Source organism: Papilio xuthus, unplaced genomic scaffold (assembly GCF_000836235.2).
Source record: "Papilio xuthus unplaced genomic scaffold, Pxut_1.1 DF827135.1, whole genome shotgun sequence".
Classification (NCBI taxonomy): domain Eukaryota; kingdom Metazoa; phylum Arthropoda; class Insecta; order Lepidoptera; family Papilionidae; genus Papilio; species Papilio xuthus.
Window position 1 is genome coordinate 1,733,446 of NW_013531514.1, and position 17,363 is coordinate 1,750,808.

General features: G+C 33.5%; 2 protein-coding genes across 2 annotated transcripts; both read left to right on the plus strand.

Moving 5' to 3' along the window:
- Positions 1–1,381: 1,381 nt before the first annotated feature.
- On the plus strand, positions 1,382–6,541 carry LOC106119677 (G-protein coupled receptor Mth2-like). Its single transcript, XM_013314775.1, has 8 exons — positions 1,382–1,768; positions 3,592–3,775; positions 4,295–4,474; positions 4,794–4,872; positions 4,972–5,159; positions 5,236–5,404; positions 5,784–5,966; positions 6,325–6,541. The coding sequence occupies exons 1-8, from the start codon at positions 1,409–1,411 to the stop codon at positions 6,461–6,463; spliced, it is 1,482 nt and encodes a 493-aa protein (XP_013170229.1). The 5' UTR covers positions 1,382–1,408; the 3' UTR covers positions 6,464–6,541.
- Positions 6,542–7,554: 1,013 nt separating this feature from the next.
- LOC106119699 (E3 ubiquitin-protein ligase RNF25) lies at positions 7,555–13,190 on the plus strand. Its single transcript, XM_013314826.1, has 7 exons — positions 7,555–7,767; positions 7,835–8,141; positions 9,609–9,827; positions 10,316–10,432; positions 10,741–10,854; positions 11,147–11,283; positions 11,622–13,190. The coding sequence occupies exons 1-7, from the start codon at positions 7,745–7,747 to the stop codon at positions 11,680–11,682; spliced, it is 978 nt and encodes a 325-aa protein (XP_013170280.1). The 5' UTR covers positions 7,555–7,744; the 3' UTR covers positions 11,683–13,190.
- The last annotated feature ends 4,173 nt before the right edge of the window (positions 13,191–17,363 follow it).

The window sequence follows — 17,363 nt, forward strand, 5'->3', positions numbered from 1 at the left end:
GTATTATTACTTATTACTAGAAGAATACTTTACAGTATTATGTACTTACATATCTGCCAAATTTTAGCGAGATCCTGGCTGTTCTCCAGATACCTTCAAACAAACATCTATCCATCAATCCATCCAAACATTCGCATTTATTAAAAATTAACAATTGTTGTCGATACAAACGGATCTTTTTAGACGTTTTTTACTTTTAATTTTTACATTTTCATAGGAATGTCATATTTTTCTTCTTTTTTACGTTTCTGAAATGTCCGTTGTAAAAAAATCTTCCGATAGTGCGTGCAAATCTCATTTTCATTTTAACTTTATTATTTTAATTTCCAAATTTTTACCTAAATTCTACCGCTCGAGTTTTCTTCCTCTTCAATTTTAGTTTACGTCTTCTTTAGTAAGATAATTTGTACGCTGTAAATAAAACGTTTTTCATTAGAAACAAAGGACTTGCAGATAATCAGGGCTGCTGCGAAGTGTTTACCTCAAGTTTGAGTCATGCGGTGCTCTACAAACGTCATACACTTTGAACTATGCGTAATTTGCCTTATTTGCTCTTTTAATAGAACATATTTCAACAAGTAATATTTAAATGAATTGAAATCTCGTCGGATTCGAGGGAAAAATTAGATTTTTTTAATGTCAATTAGTAAAATAAAAACGCTTTTCTTTGTTTGTCATATTTCACGAATTACAGACATTTAAAACATCGAAATAATTTTCCATGCGTTAGAATACCTCAAAATACATGTAATATTTAATGGCTATTTATTGAACAACATCCTTATTTAAAAAATTAAAAATGTAAACTATAAAAGGTTATTCACATTCATAGTGGAAACATAAATTCGATACATATTTACATGAACTCAATAAAATACTTCCTTATAGCTCTGTGCATTATGAACTTATGGGCTTGTAAAGTACCAACATCGTTTATCAAACTATGACAATGTCCATATATACCTATGGAAAACATGAAACACTAAATTGCAAAAAAAAGGAGTACCAACTACTAGTAATTAGCCTGGATGAAGAATCAAAAATGTTGGCAAATTAAAAAACATGTGATATCTCTGATTACTAAGCACTAAGTGAGTTTATTGATAACACCACTAAGAAGTTCGTAATCAAACATTTGACAATTAAATTACATTTTTTTGAAAGTAATTGAAAATCAAATAATTGCCTATAAACACTTTACGTATATTAATTTTCCATCAACACAATAATCTGGTAAACAACCACCAATAAAATAATATTATAGAATTAATTAATTAAATTAAATTAATTAAATGGTAACATGTATCAGTTTTATTGCAATTGAGTGTAGGGATACAATTCAACAAAGTAACGATGTGCGTAACTTATTCTAAGCTTAAACGTGCAACAGAACAGGAGCGACACAAACATGGGACTGTCTGTTTTTGTACAGATTTTGTCTTTTGTTTTTTGTGTTACAATAATATATAGTATAGAAGGTTCATCTGACGTCATAGTAAGAAATAATAAAGACTGTGAAAAATTCAAGTGCATACCGAAATGTTGTAACGCGACCGACTATCTACTAGTCAACGTAACAAGAGCCTGCGTCCCTTACACGGGTACCTTTGATTTCCACAATGTGACAGTCTACAATGATGACATATATGAAATCGGAAAATCTTTAAGAGATATTTATCATTTGACACCGGGTATGTTTACGAACAGTACTTTTATGGAAAATGCACTGGATTTTAAGCCATCGGGATTAAACACTTATTTGACAGTGGTAAGGAGGATTTTATTCTATCGATATTTTAACAGTTCTTTACTATAAATATTGTCTAGTTGCAGCCCGAACTTCGTTCACTTGATCGTGACGAAGGGTTTTATGTAAACTATTCTGACACATGTTTCAATGATTACTTCTTACTAATATTATAAAGTAGCAATCGCCCGCAACTCCGTCCGCGTGGATATACAGGATGTCCCAAAATTCAACGATAAAACGGAAATGGTGTTTAGCCAGCTCGATAACTGCACCGGGAAGAATACTAAAAAAAACATCTCTTTTTGTTTAAAAGTTACATTAACTTTTGTAACTTTTCTTATAATTTGATACCCTCCACCATATGATTAGACACTGTGGCTACAAATATGAAGATATTCCTGCAATTTTTTTTGTATTAGCTACCTAAGTAACATAGCTAAAAAATTGGAAAATTAACTTTATTGTTTTCTTGAAATTTTAGAACATTTTAACTTTTGAGCAACTTTGACATGCTACTGTGTAAAAAAAATGAATGAAGAGTACCATGGCACTAAATTAAAAAAGTACACGCAACTCATCAAGATTCTAAAATACCACTATAATAAAACCTGTGAAAATTCTCTAAAAAAAAATTAAGAACTAAAATTGAATATTTTGCTTAGACATTAATAATTTTATTAAATGTCCAAAAATGGGTTTTCGGTTATAGATTCAGGATCTTTTAACTATTTACTTATATCCCCGTAGGTTTATGTTGCTCAATTTTTTTATGTTATTTAGAATGTGAGTACATTTGACGTAGCATTGACACGTTTGTTGAGATAATTACTAGTTATAATAAATTAAATTAATACATTTTTATTTCAATAGAAGTAAATCTAGATATATAAAAGAAAGTCGCGTTAGTTACACTATTTGTAACTCAAGAACGGCTTTACCGATATGGCTGAAAATTGGTGAGGAGGTAGCTTGGAGCCAGGCGACGGACATAGGATAATATTTATTCTTTTTTTTTTCGAATTTATGCCTTAAAGACATGCTTTTTATTTAACTTACAAATATTATAAATGCTAATGTTTAGATGGATGGATGGGTGTTTGAAGATATCTCTAGAACGGCTGAACGGATCTCGATTAAATTTGGCATACGTATAGAACATAGTCTGAAAGAATACATGGGCTACACTAATTAAGTTTTTTTTATATATCCACGCGGACGGAGTCGCGGGCGACAGCTAGTAAATTATAATTATTTACAATAACAATAAGTTTTCTTGGGTATATTTTTATCACTCCTATATGTACGTTAATTAACCACTAATTTCCTCTTAATACGTTTGATTGATGTTTGCATATTTTTCCTTGTTTGTGTTTCATTATCGTTTATTATATTTAGTTATTTTCATCAGGCTGTTGTTCCAGTTAAACACATGGTTTTGGTTTCGAATGAGATCGAATGAATCGAACGAATACCTCACTAAATAGTACTTCTCCGTACCTACAAGTTTAACATAACGATATATTGGTTTGTTTACGAATAACGCCGTCTAATAATCTTCAAGGTTCCAAAAAGAAATATCGAGATATTAATTTAAAAATTCATACAAACAATAGCTGTCGACCGCGACTCAGTCCGCGCGGAATAAAAAAAAAATTAGTTGCCTATGTGTTCTTCCAGGCTGTATTCTACACCTTTGGCAATTTTCAAGCTAGATCCAAGCTGCTGTTCTGGAGATACCTTCTTACATTTATCAATATATCTAAACATGAAATTTGTAACATTAATAAAAAGTAAGATTAAATAGCTTTCAAGATTAGATTCAATTGTTCTGTAAATTTCAGGATGGAATAGTGTATTTGGAAATTCCAAACTCATTTAGAAGATGGATAGCTTTGGATACCAAACATTTTTGCGTTGAATACGTTCAGTATGTGCGGAAGGAGAACATCAGTGATATAAGCACTAGATTCTTTATAGTCCTTGACCCTGAATATATGCCAGAGAGTAATGCGTTCTTCACTACTGGTAAGGAAAAAAATAGTGTGTGTATATGATCCAACATATTACCTTCAACAACTTTTAATTTGAAACTTTGAAGGTGAATAAGCCATTGTCAACCAAGATGGCCCAGTGCGGTTTGGTTGACTTCACCCATATCCTTGAATTTATTCGCAAATATGTGCAGGTTGCATCACGATGTGTTCCTTCACTGTCAGAACATCTGATAAATGTACATTTGTAAATCGAAAAACAAATTGGTACACGACGCGATTCGAACCCAGGTCCAGTAGTTTACAGGCCAAATGCTTAGGCTCTGAGCCCCGACACTCTTAAATGATGGTCTCTTTTTAGAACTTAGCATTCAACAATCGAGCACTTGGAATGAATTAGAACTTAGTTACACAATAGTTTAAGATTAATTTAAGCCTTAAGTTTTCGTCTTTAACAAATCTTGAGCTCTTTTATTAGTCGATCCTGTCTAAATTTAATGAATTACTTTTGCATTTTATGGCTACTTATATTTATGTTTTTTTTTCTTAACAGCACTGCTGATCTCTTGCGTGTTTCTGGCTCTAACATTAATCGTGTATTCACTACTGCCTTCATTGAGGAATCTTGCCGGCAAAGTGCTGATGGCATATGTTGGGAGTTTGCTGGGAGCATTCTTGTTGCTCTCCATCATACAGATCGAGGACCACACAGTTGCGTCTTGTATTGGCTTAAGTAAGAACCTTTTAATAATAATAACTCTTAATTTATGCCAGTTCCAACCATCCACATAAAATGTACCAACATACTCGTGTGTGCATTGCCATTGTTAATGTTAATCGACCTTAGGCTAAATTGTTACGGCGCCGCCTTTTTACCATGTCATATGGCTATGTGAAACTGTGTAATTCCCAGACCTGTGGCACTCCTTTCTGTCCAGCGCCCTGAGCGGTCGCCCAAACGCACCAACCCTAACTCCGGTACTGCGTGCTTATCCTGAGTTTGGTTATTCCTTCTATTCCTTGACTTAATATAATAGTATTTATTGTTACAGCCTTTTCTACGTATTTCTTCTTCTTATCGAGCTTCTGCTGGATGAATGTGATGTCTATTGACATTTGGTGGACTTTCAGGCAAGGAGTCTTAATATCTTGGAGAAAATATTTTATTTTCCATAAATTTTAATTCAATAAGTCCAAACATCGTAACTTATTATAATGTATATTTTACAGAGGTTATGCAAAAGCCCGTCCGATTCATCGACGAGGTGAAAACTTCAAATTCTGTATGTATAGCATTTACGGCTGGGGTTTGCCGCTACTTATGACGATAGCATGCGCCATTCTTAATGAAATCGATGTTTCTGGCCTTCCCTGGTTGATAACACCAAAGATTCCTAGAAGTGGCTGTTTCTTAGAAGGTAAGATTTCGTCAATCTAACAAAATCGGCATCAGAATATTGGCCTGCTATCATTTATTGTTGTTTAATATTTTAGGGGGTGAAAAGCTGTTATATCTTTATGTACCGATGCTCCTACTAATCACTAGTAACTGGGTATTCTTCTTGATGACGACATTTAACATCTGGCGACTGAGTCGCGGTAACGCCGTCCTAAACTCAGCCGCGGCTGGCATGCCCTCCGCGCATCGCTTCCAACGACACAGGTAAGGATACTACGTCAAACGATTGTTATAAATAAATCTACTAATCTATGGAAATTGATTTATCCTGACATTACCTTTTAAACAGAGGAAAATGAAACAGCGACGGAGAAATTTTACTTTTTGTTAATCTTTATTGTAACAAAATATAAGTATCAATAATTCACCGAGCCCATAATACAGTAAGGTCGACTTTTCAATTAATATAAATAAGAAATTCTATAGGACTTTTCATAGTTAGAGAGTGAATTCAGTAGGCCCTCAACGCATCTGCAGTTCCTCTGGTAATACAGATGTCCATGGGCGTCGTTTTCGCGCCGCTGCTCGTTTGCCCCATTATTTTATAAAAGAAAGATGTTATTTACTCGCATATTGTTCACAGATTTTCCGTATACTTAAAGCTGTCAGTGATCATGGGAATTAACTGGATATTGGAGGTGGTGAGTTCTCTGAAGCCGCAGTTGCAGTTTTGGTACATCACCGATGCATACAATTTAATGATCGGTTTGGCCATTTTTATTATCTTTGTGTGCAAAGCCAAAGTCAACAACCAGCTGCGTAGGATGTAAGTTTTATTTTTAGTATCAACATACCGAAAACATACAAGTTAAATTATTCCATGAATACGACAATATCACGACATATCACACCATCAAATAAAATGTAAAATATACTAGAGCAGTAAATAGAAAACACTATTTACTATAAAACGGCCATAACAATACACTTAGGAAATAATTGGGGTAAAGGAGACAGTATTTGCCACATTCCTACTCACTGAAGTATATGCACTTTGTTTTTTTATTATTATTATCATCAGCTCACTATACGTCCCCACCGAGGGGCTCGGAGCCTACCCTAAGTTAAGGGTGATTTACCGGGTGATGCACTTTGTTATTAATTGAATAATATCATTTTTACAGGATCAGTGACCGCTGGAGTAGCAAGGGGACGGCTTCGGGGGCGCTCTCGCGAAATCAGAACAGCAGTATCACCATGGACTCCACTCTAAGCGCAGACGACACGAAAGTTAGCTTCAACCCACAAAGGAGTTGGAAATAAAAGCATCACAACTATTACTATAATTTTTAGATTACAATATTTCTAATATGTTAAAACAAGTTTTTGTCGCTTTTTAATTTTATATCCTTTGCCTGTATCAGTCTTTTGCTGGACAATAGGCCTTCCCCAATCCCTTAAGAATACCGTCCACCGAACTCCGCATGCAGCGACTTACCACCATCCGCACCAAATTGTTCAAATAATATGGGCGCAATCTTAGTAACCTTTTATTTTATTTTAAAACTATATTTTTGTTTCTATTTTTTTAAAGAGTCTATTTTAGTCTTACTTAATAAAAAATTTCTTTTCCTCTTTTAAGGATACCTCGTACATGAACAGGAAAATGAAACCAGTTCAATTAGGGCTCACACAGTTTTTCAAGTTATTACTAATGACGATAGTAAAGGGCGTTGGCCGTTGTTTATCAAACTATGACAATATTCATACACATGTGCACTTTAATACAAATAAAATGGAACGACATGAACTATACGTCTCTAGATTTATATATTTAACCGTTGGTACGCCTTTTATATAACGTACAAACAACAACCAATAGATGTGTAGTAGGAAAAAGATTAAATAATACAGTACATATACACAACAAGTGTTCGATAGGTCTTCGTAAGATCCTTGAGTTTGCTCCTTGCCGGGATCAATGCAAATTTTATATAAGGAACTATTCTATAGTGCCTGTAAAGGTCACCCTACATAGTTAGATTCTCAAAATAATTGTGGTCAAAATCAGTAGGGTACATTAAGGGAAGGGAATGCACTAAAGACATAAAATAAAATAGTATGCCGATATAAAATACATAATGTCCAATCCTGTCCTGCGTTGCGCATTGCGCAGCGGCCAAAGAGTATATTGAGTGTTGTGTGAGATTTCAACCCACCATAACCTTTTTATGACACATAATCTGGGCGTATAAATATCTTTTTTGATTATTTCTCACGATAATTAGCGGATGACTTGTAACTATTATAAATATTGTTACCTTTTTAACCAACGGATTTTTTTTTACTTATTTCGTGTCTATTCCCGGGCATAATTTGTAATCTGTGCACAAATATACTCTACAATTCTCTCTGGCAGGACAGTCAGCTTGATTGATTTTGTCCGTGTTTCATTGTAGAAAACCGGCTGGCTGCGCTGTATACTTTTCTGTATACGTTCGTTGCACCGTCTGCATTGCGCCTGCCTGAACTCTATATGCACTTGTAAAATAAATTATCCCAGATCTAGCTAGATTTCAGTTCGATCTGTACTCCTACGGCAACATGACGTCTTATGTGGATGAAAGGTGTGGTCTAAAATGTAAAATTTTTACAAGTGTAGTGTATTGTGTCTACATTAATGATTGCTTTTAGGGTAACCGATGAAGTGGAAGCCTTGGTGGCAATTTTAATGGACGATGTCACCATAAGGAGAGTCGGTAATGTGCCCACTGTTATTGAAACTGTCGTCAATCCGTTGACTGGGGAAGATATTGATCAGCAATATGTATGCGTGACATTAGAGGTTCGATTGACCCCGAACTATCCAGATGCAAGTCCTGATATAGTCCTTAGGAATCCTAGAGGATTAGACGACGAAATTATAGCCAGCATTCACTCACAAATCAAGATTAAATTAGCAGATTGCCTGGGTCAGCCTGTTGTCTTCGAACTTATTGATGTAAGTAAATTGCGTTGTATTTTGAAAGAAAGTGAACATTGATTTTTTTTACATCTCTTTAGTTTTACATCTCATCTTTTATATTTGTAATGATTTTCATATTACTATTTTAGTATTTTATCATCATCCATATGGTTAACAGTTTAAAAAAAAAACAAATTTAGCTAACTAGGTCAAAGCTTACACAACCTTAGCACTTAAATCATTATTATGCAACAAGTTAACTTTTAATGAAGTATATATTTAATAACATGAATTTATTTAACTGCAAATTTTAAATGTATAATCATTATTCACTATTTTATGCAATTCCTATTGTAATCCAATTGGTTATGTAAAATGTATTGCAAATGAATGATTTTAATTAGGCTAGAAATAATTTAATTTAAGCTAGGACAAAATTATTTTTCAACTTAATCTTTGATAAAGACTTTATCTTATTTCTAAAATATTTCGGTATTTAAATAATGGTGGTAAATATACAATCTCTATTTTGCTTTCTAAATAAAATAACTCCATGTTTTTATAAACAGCACTATTATACATTTTATTTGGTGATTTTTTTTTATAACAATGAAATAAAGATGTCTGTGTTTCATTTAAGCATAAACAGTGATGCTAGAGTTGACTGTTGGAGTCTGTTCAACAGTCTGGTGTGCGTTTAATCTACAGTTTTGTGAATTAAATATGCTTTAGCTTACTAAATACAGTTGAACCATGATAAGTGAGAAACCTTGATAGCAAGAGTTATTATGGACAACCTCCAAAAGCGAGAAACTCGCTTTAAAGAGAATCTTGTAAATATAATATTGCCGTCTCTTGGACTCTTGCTGATCTAGGTTTGACTGTATTTCATTGAAGGATTACAAATATTATAATTTTGATAAAGTGGAGGGATTTTACTAAATAATGAACATGGTCGGTTATTAACCACTAATTAACATATGTAAAACTTAATGTAGTATTTAACTAATAAAATAGCAGTTACAAATGGAGGAGGTAAGATCAGAACAAGGTTTTTCAACATTCACCAAACCAAATGTGTAAGTAATTTGTAATTATTAGCTTTTAGTTTTCCGATAATGTCAAAGATATTTTTGGTATATTAGGCGGGTATTTAGAATTATGTTTGTATTTCATTTTCTCATTGATTAAGTTTCCATACATGTGATTTTTATTTGATGGGTCAAGATATGACAATCACTCCTTGATTGGAGTCATATTCTTTTTGCTGCAGCAATGTCCTAACATTCTGAGAGATTTTCTGGCTACAAATGCTTAATGTTATTTGAATATTTTTTTTTTTCTTTAGTCTTCCTTCAAAACGGTGGAACCGATTTTGACTGGATGGCAGCTGATGCATGAGAGCAAATTTTACGCTACTTTCTTCTGCGCTGACGAAGTCGCGCCTAATCAATACTTTCTAAATAAAACACGCCCAAGTTTTGACTCGATATTTATTCACAGCTTATACGCGAGAATCTGACAGCGTGCAATCTGCCGAGCGGTCAATGCGTGATCTGCCTGTTCGGCTTCGCGGAAGGGGACGTCTTTATCAAGACGCAATGCTACCATCACTTCCACAGCCATTGCCTCGCCAACCACCTCATCCTTGGCAAGAAGTACTATCAAGAAGAGATGGACAAGCTCCCCAACTGGCAGCAAGTACAGGCGCCACCATACCAGGTAAATAGAAAAAAAGCTGTCTTAGACTAATGGCTGGTCCTTTTGAAATAATTGATTATTTCTAGTCAGATAAAAATCAGTAATTTTGTTTCTTTTAATTGTATTTATTTGTCTATTAGATCTGGGATCGGCAACTTATAATGCGCATGTCAAGTGACCCATTTAATATCAACTGACCTACTTTACCGAAACAAAGACTTTGAGAGCAAAAATAGGAACATTTACAAATTTTATTTAGTTTACAATTTAATGTAACATCTCCTTTATGAAATAAATATAATGCGAAAATATGTCAAAAAAAATGTTTTAAATATGTGAAAAAGAATTTCGCCAGTGGTCAGTCGTATTCTTCATGACTCTTAACTCAGAGAAGTTAAGTAGTCCTCCTTATTGTTGATTTAGTGTCATATATATCTATACTAAGAGTCTCTGTCCAATTTATAAATCTGAGTGTGGCATTATTGAAAGATTTTCGTTTTGTTTGTCAGCCATTCTGCCCGGTGTGCCGCTGCGTGGTGACCACTGACGTGGAGTCGCTGAAGAAGGCGCCCCCGCCGGTCAAGTCTATCAACGCTCCGCCATTCCGCGTCACTCCTGAGATGCTGGTATACTTTCGCGCAATATTAAAATTTGAATAATTTACGTAATTGTACCTACAGGCCTTTTGACCCGACTGACAAAGAGTCGATCGACAAGTCCTTCATTCATTCAAAACAAAAAATATAATGGAAATGTGAAATAAAATAAAAAAAAATTGTGAAATTAACGAGTTTAAGCCTCATTCGTCATAAGTTTTTTTCATTGCTAAAACTGTTTTCGATGTTTTTGAGTATGTTCTAAAATGAAAAAGTAAATGCAGAGTAGAGCTTCAGTTAGTCGGGTTTTTTTAATTATTTAACTATTGAATTCCCAGGCTATGCAGAGGAAGATGTCGCTTTTGTTGGCTCGTCAAATGGCCAGGGGAGGTGTGGTTGGCTCCGGTAACTTGGGACCGCGTCCGCTCACCATCACCACGGCTGCCGATGCGGTAAGAAAAACGTAGAAATATCTATTTAATAACTAGCTGCCGCCCGTGACTCCGTCTGCTCGAAAATAGTAGTCTATGTCCGGAGTCCAGTCCAGACTACGTTCTTCATCTATACCAAATTTCAGCAAGATCCATGCAGCCGTTCTAGAGATATCTTCTAACAAACATCTATCTCTCCTTACATCCAAACGTTCGCAATTATAATATTAGTAAGATTTGCAAAGAGTTTAACAATATCTTAAAGCAATAACTATAAACGTGGCTGGATCATCACATAATAACTTTTTTTTAGGTTGCCAATAACGGACCATCTCAAGCTGCGCAAGAAACTGCTAAGTCCGAGGCCGCCAACGATCAGCCCGGCAACGCTTCTAACGATTGCAACGAGCCCGGCTCGCCACAGCGCCAGGCTTATCGCGGCCCGTACAGGTAACTACATACAAACATACACGCAACCATACAAAATAAACAACCACAGTGTATACATTTTTACCAAATCAGTGCATTACAGTTTAAATTAGAAGTCGGTTAGTTCCGATTCCTCTTTTAGGTGTCTTTTAATCTTCCGGTGTGTTCCTCGGAGATCCCGGAATAAATTGCGCTCTAGATTGGTCACTTAGGGGGTTTTAGTGGATCAAACCCCACATAACTCTGTCTTACCGCCAGAAGTCTTAGTATAATATCCAAGATACCAAAAAAGTGATCTTTTAATGACAATTTAACGACTCGCAACAGTGTGTTATAAAATTGTCTATTGTGACTAAAAGGGGCTTCAATCGTCGCGGCAAGCCTGGGCGTCGTGGGCGCGGCGCGGTGGGTCCGCGGTGACACGATCCACCGGAGCCTCCCCTTTCCGCCGCCTAGCCGCCCCCGCACCACCGACGACCCGGAACACCCAAACTGAACCCTAACCTTACCGGAATAACGCTCAATTTAACAAAACTTAACATTCTCTCTTATACCGCGAACGTTTCTCTTTATTTCTATATCTGTCTCGATTCATTTCGAAATTACGAAAGCATTTGTCAAAGGAAACTGAACTGTATTCTTGAAGGTTTAAGGAGCGTTTTTGTTCGTGGTTTGACAGGAACGTCAGTCGGAGTATGTGGCTCTGTGTTGCCATACCGCATTGACAACGGACGTGGTTGCCGATTTAAAATTGTGCCATTACAGATGGATACAGGGTCCTATTGCAACCGATTCGCCGACTTTAGTCGGTGTACATCGATTATTACGAGACTGATGATTTACCATACTTCACTTATCAAATGTAAAAATAATTAAATTTCTTCCAATCGATCATATCGTTTGTCCATACTGTTCGGATAATTCCTATTTTTGTCCAACGAATTATAATATGTTTTTAAAGACGTTATCATAAGTTATATGGTGCACTCGGTTGTGACACGTCTCATTATTATTTTGAATAAAAACATTGTACAAACTACAAAAAACAGGGCAAAATAAAATAGTTTACATAATTATTTTTTTATTTTTTTACAAAAAAAATGTAAAAATAGGTTATCTGAAATGTATTAGGCGAATTATGCACAATAATTTATAAGTACTTTCTTGTCCCAAATTAATCCTATTTACACTAATAATCTCATTTTCGAACGCTACAATTTATAGAGTTCGTCAATTTAAAAAAAAATAAAAAAATGAAAAAAAAAAAGATTAGCTTATATATTTTCAATTTCTTTAATGATAACTGAAATAGGAAATCTTCAGTCTTGTAATTATTTCTTCAAAATATCAACCAATTAAAATCTTTTGCATTTAACAATATTTTTCGGTTATGGCAACACACATACTTCGGCGGTTCGACGGAATTAATGCGAATTGGTATTACATGAAAATTTTGATGTTATTAAAAACATTTATGATCCAAACTTCTAAACAGATCCGTGAACAAATTCTATCCGGAATAAATTACAACAAAAAAAAACTAATTTCTTTCATAAATATACTAAAATTGGTAATTTTTGTTTAGAAGTTTGGACACCATGTATGTGGTTGTCTATTGCCGAAGCATTCAAACAAAAACATATATCTCTTATTTCTGAAAAACTAACATAAAATTGTGTTTGTTTCGGGAATGGAAAATCACGAAAATTTTTCTTTGTCACATAGGACTTGTAGTAAATACGTAAACGTGTTAGAGCGTCACAAAAATATTTAATCGTCGTTCAATGTTTTTAATAGGTTAAGGCACTTTCTGTGAAGCAGCCTAGTCAACCCCCTAGTGTCCCCCATATTACCATAATATATGTGTCATAAACTTATATAAAAACGGCTAAACACTCACGTATATACGTCCGCTGGCGGCACCGACTGGCCCGATGGGCTCGAAACTAGTCGGGCTCACTGGGCGACGGGCCGCGTCCGCGAAATAATACCAGTCCCACTCACCTTGATAAAGGGCCCCCGATGGGCTCGAAACTAGTCGGTGCCGCCACCGGACAAATATACGTGAGTGTTTAGCCGTTTTTATATAAGTTTATTATAATGTCTCACGAAAGTTTGAATAATTCTATGTGTCATATTTATTACGTGTCTATCTTATGTGACATTTCAAGTCACTTTTTCAAATTACATATTTGTCGTTAGAGTTTGAATGTTGCTTGTGAAATTTAAAATTTAGTAATTGCATTATAGATGTCGCTTTTTCCTAATTTAAATTTAAAAGTAATTTTAAATGGCAAGTGAACCAATCATCGGGTAAATTGTAGGAAGGGCTTGTTTTGTTGACCGTAATTTTTGTAATCTGGCAATTTCCGTATTTTTTATTATTATCACTTTATGCGACATTGATTTAGATTAAAGTTTTTGTTAATTAATTTATTTTTATAAATATATTTGTTATTCAGAGGTTATATTTGTAAATTATTTGTGTTTGATTAATTTTTTTATCTGTGTGAATTGCATTTGTTTGGACGTGTCTGGTAACACTGAAGACAATCCGAGCTGTTAAACTATTTAGTACAATGGTTGTGTTTTGTATTTAAGTATGACATTTAGATATCGGTTCGACGTTAGTTTATTTGATAAGATACATCTTAGAAAAAAACAAGATACAGCGTGTTTTTTTTTTACAAAATCGTATCAATGACAATTAGTGACCAAATATACTTTTATCTCTTTATATCTATTTATTGTATTTATGTTTTGATACATAGTTCTTGACAGACTATACGATTCAATTTTATCTTTTTTTTTTTTTTAATTTCAAGTAATATCCGGCCACATACAATTTGTATGTTCTTTTTCTTTTTTTTTTCTTACATTCTATGGTTTTTATTGTCATTTATATTCTTTGGTAAATATACTGCTATGTATATGTGTACGTGTTTTTTTATTTAAATATTTTCCATACATACTTATGATTTTTTATAAATACAATGTGTGCGTTGAGGCTAATTTTAAATATTATTGATCTCTGAAATAGATTATTATATTTAGTTTATAACATAGATATTTTTAGCTTGTAACGGATTTATTTAGTTAATTGATGAATTATTTTTTAAGTACTCGTTTTTTTTAATCAATAAACATGGACATAATTAAATTTTTAACTTAAAATGTAACCTTAACTTTATTGTAATTTTATCAAATATATATACTCGTAAACTTTTTAATATGATTTCGTGCACATATGAACTTATCTTTTTTTATTTCTTATTGCAATAATTATTTGTATATAAGTTAATAATTAATTTGTTTAATAATTTTACATTCCTTAACAGATATAGAAATTGATCAATAGTGTTTTAGTATTTAGCTCATGGATCGGAATATGATGAAGTGATTTGGAAGATGGGAAAGTACTTATAAAATATGCGATTAATTTAAAATGGCATATTAGAGATACAGTAAACCTTGTATATTTGAATCTTGGAAAGGTTAATTTGTCATTTCCACTAGCAGTTTACATATATAACAAATATGACTGTGCCAGTTGAAATAAGACAGTTGAGTTCATACAAAACTCATGCTTTTAGAGAGCGGAGACTTATTTTATTTACTTTATAGTAAAAAATTGCGCACTTGAACAAAGAGAGTTAAACCTTTGCACACTAAAGTTGCCATCGTCACTTTCGTCGTAAATTTGTATTAAATCTTTCAAAATAAGTATTAATTTGTCAAAATAAACAATTCATTCAATAGAAATAAAGGTACTGTGACGATGTTTATAAGCTGATATTAATGAATTTTGTTATTTAAAAAGAAACAAATGTTAATGGAAAAATAACAAAAATGTTGTGTGTTAAGAAGAGTGCCAACCCGACGCCATTTTAAATCAATCGTATAATTAGATTTAATCGTATTTTAATACTATGTTATTTAAAAATCTCATTCAATGCTTTATATGTGGTATAACGTAGTTATTCAACTTTTAATAAAATATCACTTGAATATACCAAATTTATTAATATACTGAATATTTAATTTATGAACATCCTGTAACAATAAGTTCGTACGCACACTTACAAACGCACTCATAAATGGTTTGCCCATCATCTTATAGAGAGGAAAGATTTTTGTAATTTTTTGTAACGAATAAACTCTTAAACTACTGGACCGATTTAAAAAATCTTTTGCCATTAGTTAGCTACATAACAATTGACTAACCATAGGCTACAGCCTAAGCAGAATTTAAAAAAAAAATCTAGTAGTAAATATATTTTGGACGAAGTCTACACATTTATTATATAAAAACATTTTTAACATGACTATAAAGCTCAGATGATATCGATATATAAAATATGACGTATTATTAAGCATTTTTTTAACTATAAATACTCATTTTTCTTGTAATTATTTTGATGGTGTATTCAAGTGATTATATAAATGCTTGTAGTAAATTTGCAACTAGTGTAAGTTTAATATTCATGTCATTGTTATATTGTCAGTTTTCTAAATGTAATTTTGTCTAGTTGTAGTCTTATTGATGAATAAACTCTTACCAAAGATTATTAGTGTGTTTTATTTATCACCCTGTAACTACCATTCCCTAAATTAGCAATATTACGTGTTCTAATTGTTTATTTAGTGTCGTTTATTAATCACGTATTTTTAGAAACAGTGATGTTTCAGACTTACCTCCCCCTGTAGCTAAAATCATATTTATTTTTAATACAAAGCAAAGTTAAAAATTTAATATGTGTGTTATTTAACTCTTCTCCCCCGTGATGTTTTGTGATTTTTTCCGGAACCCGTCCCCCTCTTTCGAGCCTCACGTGATTAACGAACGAACCCTTAGTAAACCAAAGTAAGAAAGAAGCGAGCATTCCACATGCTATTTTCTGAGATCCTGGTACTTCCAGGGTACGTTACGAATTAATTTAGTGTCATCAGCTCACTATAAGTCCCCACCGAGGGGCTCGGAGCCTACCCTAAGTTAAGGGTGATTAGGCTATTAAAATTTAATGTAGTTAGTTTTAAATAATAAGGCTTAGCAGTTAGCAACTCCAAAGGTGTTGCAATGTTTTTAACATTCGAACTTTTACGGATATGTGACCTTTTAGATTTTTAAAGTATTCACGTCAACAAAAGCTAATTTAAATTCATAATTCTCGTGTTGTTGAACTGCGGAAGGTTGTTACCAAAAGACAGTTGTTTGCCATATATGCAGATGTAAGGACACATTATTACCTCTATAAACAACCGCATTTTTAAACTTTAAAGAGAAAATTATAAAAAAAATTGTTTTTAAAAGATATTTCAGTAATTTTATACTAAATTTTAAACGACCATTTTTTAATTTATCTCTTGACTATTAAGACTTAGTTTCGATTTATTTATTTGCATAATTCTAACCTCTAATAAATATCAAATGCCCACACCGATCTGCTTTATTACGAAAATATATTTTTATTTGGAATGGACTAAGGTCAATTTGTAAAGAATCTTTATTTTGAAGTGTGCGATAGCGGCCATCACAGACAAAAATGGCGGCAAAACCTTCATCGGTTTCCAATAGAAGCCGCAATTTGCATATCCGGCCTGCGCAACTACGGAGGACCTAAAAAAAATTTTTCACCTCACATAGAAAATAGTCATAGAAAAAAAACTCATGAAATGCCATAATAGTACTGCAGTTATAAGGTTTATGTTATGAATCAGTAATGCTTCAGAAGACAAGACATTAAGTTATTCTAAGCAGCCCAGATCTTTGAACTTTCTTAGCAGCACTTTAATGTTGTGTGTACCGACAAATTTGTAAAAACTCTTATTTAATCCCACTGTCTTCTCGATTTAGTCACAAATAATTGTAGTCTATGCCTCAAGTTACTCGGCCGGCAGGTGACTCAGCCGACGGATATGGTAAAAACTTGCGAGAACTGATCGCATCTCGATGTTTTGATGACGAACTACCGCTTGCAAGGACTACTAATATTATAAATGCGAATGTTCGCATGTATGGATGGATGCTTGTTATAAGAAATCTCCAGAACGGCTATATGGATCTCGCTGAAATTTCGCACAAATGTAGAACATAGTCTGAA

Bases quoted from the DNA above. Each gene is read 5' to 3' on its own strand.
- LOC106119677 (XM_013314775.1), top strand. From the start codon at position 1,409: ATGGGACTGTCTGTTTTTGTACAGATTTTGTCTTTTGTTTTTTGTGTT. The intron at 5,160-5,235 runs GTAAGATTTCGT...TTAATATTTTAG, and splicing joins AAGTGGCTGTTTCTTAGAAG to GGGGTGAAAAGCTGTTATAT. The intron at 5,405-5,783 runs GTAAGGATACTA...TATTGTTCACAG, and splicing joins CATCGCTTCCAACGACACAG to ATTTTCCGTATACTTAAAGC.
- LOC106119699 (XM_013314826.1), top strand. From the start codon at position 7,745: ATGACGTCTTATGTGGATGAAAG. The intron at 9,828-10,315 runs GTAAATAGAAAA...TTTGTTTGTCAG, and splicing joins TACAGGCGCCACCATACCAG to CCATTCTGCCCGGTGTGCCG. The intron at 11,284-11,621 runs GTAACTACATAC...TGTGACTAAAAG, and splicing joins GCTTATCGCGGCCCGTACAG to GGGCTTCAATCGTCGCGGCA.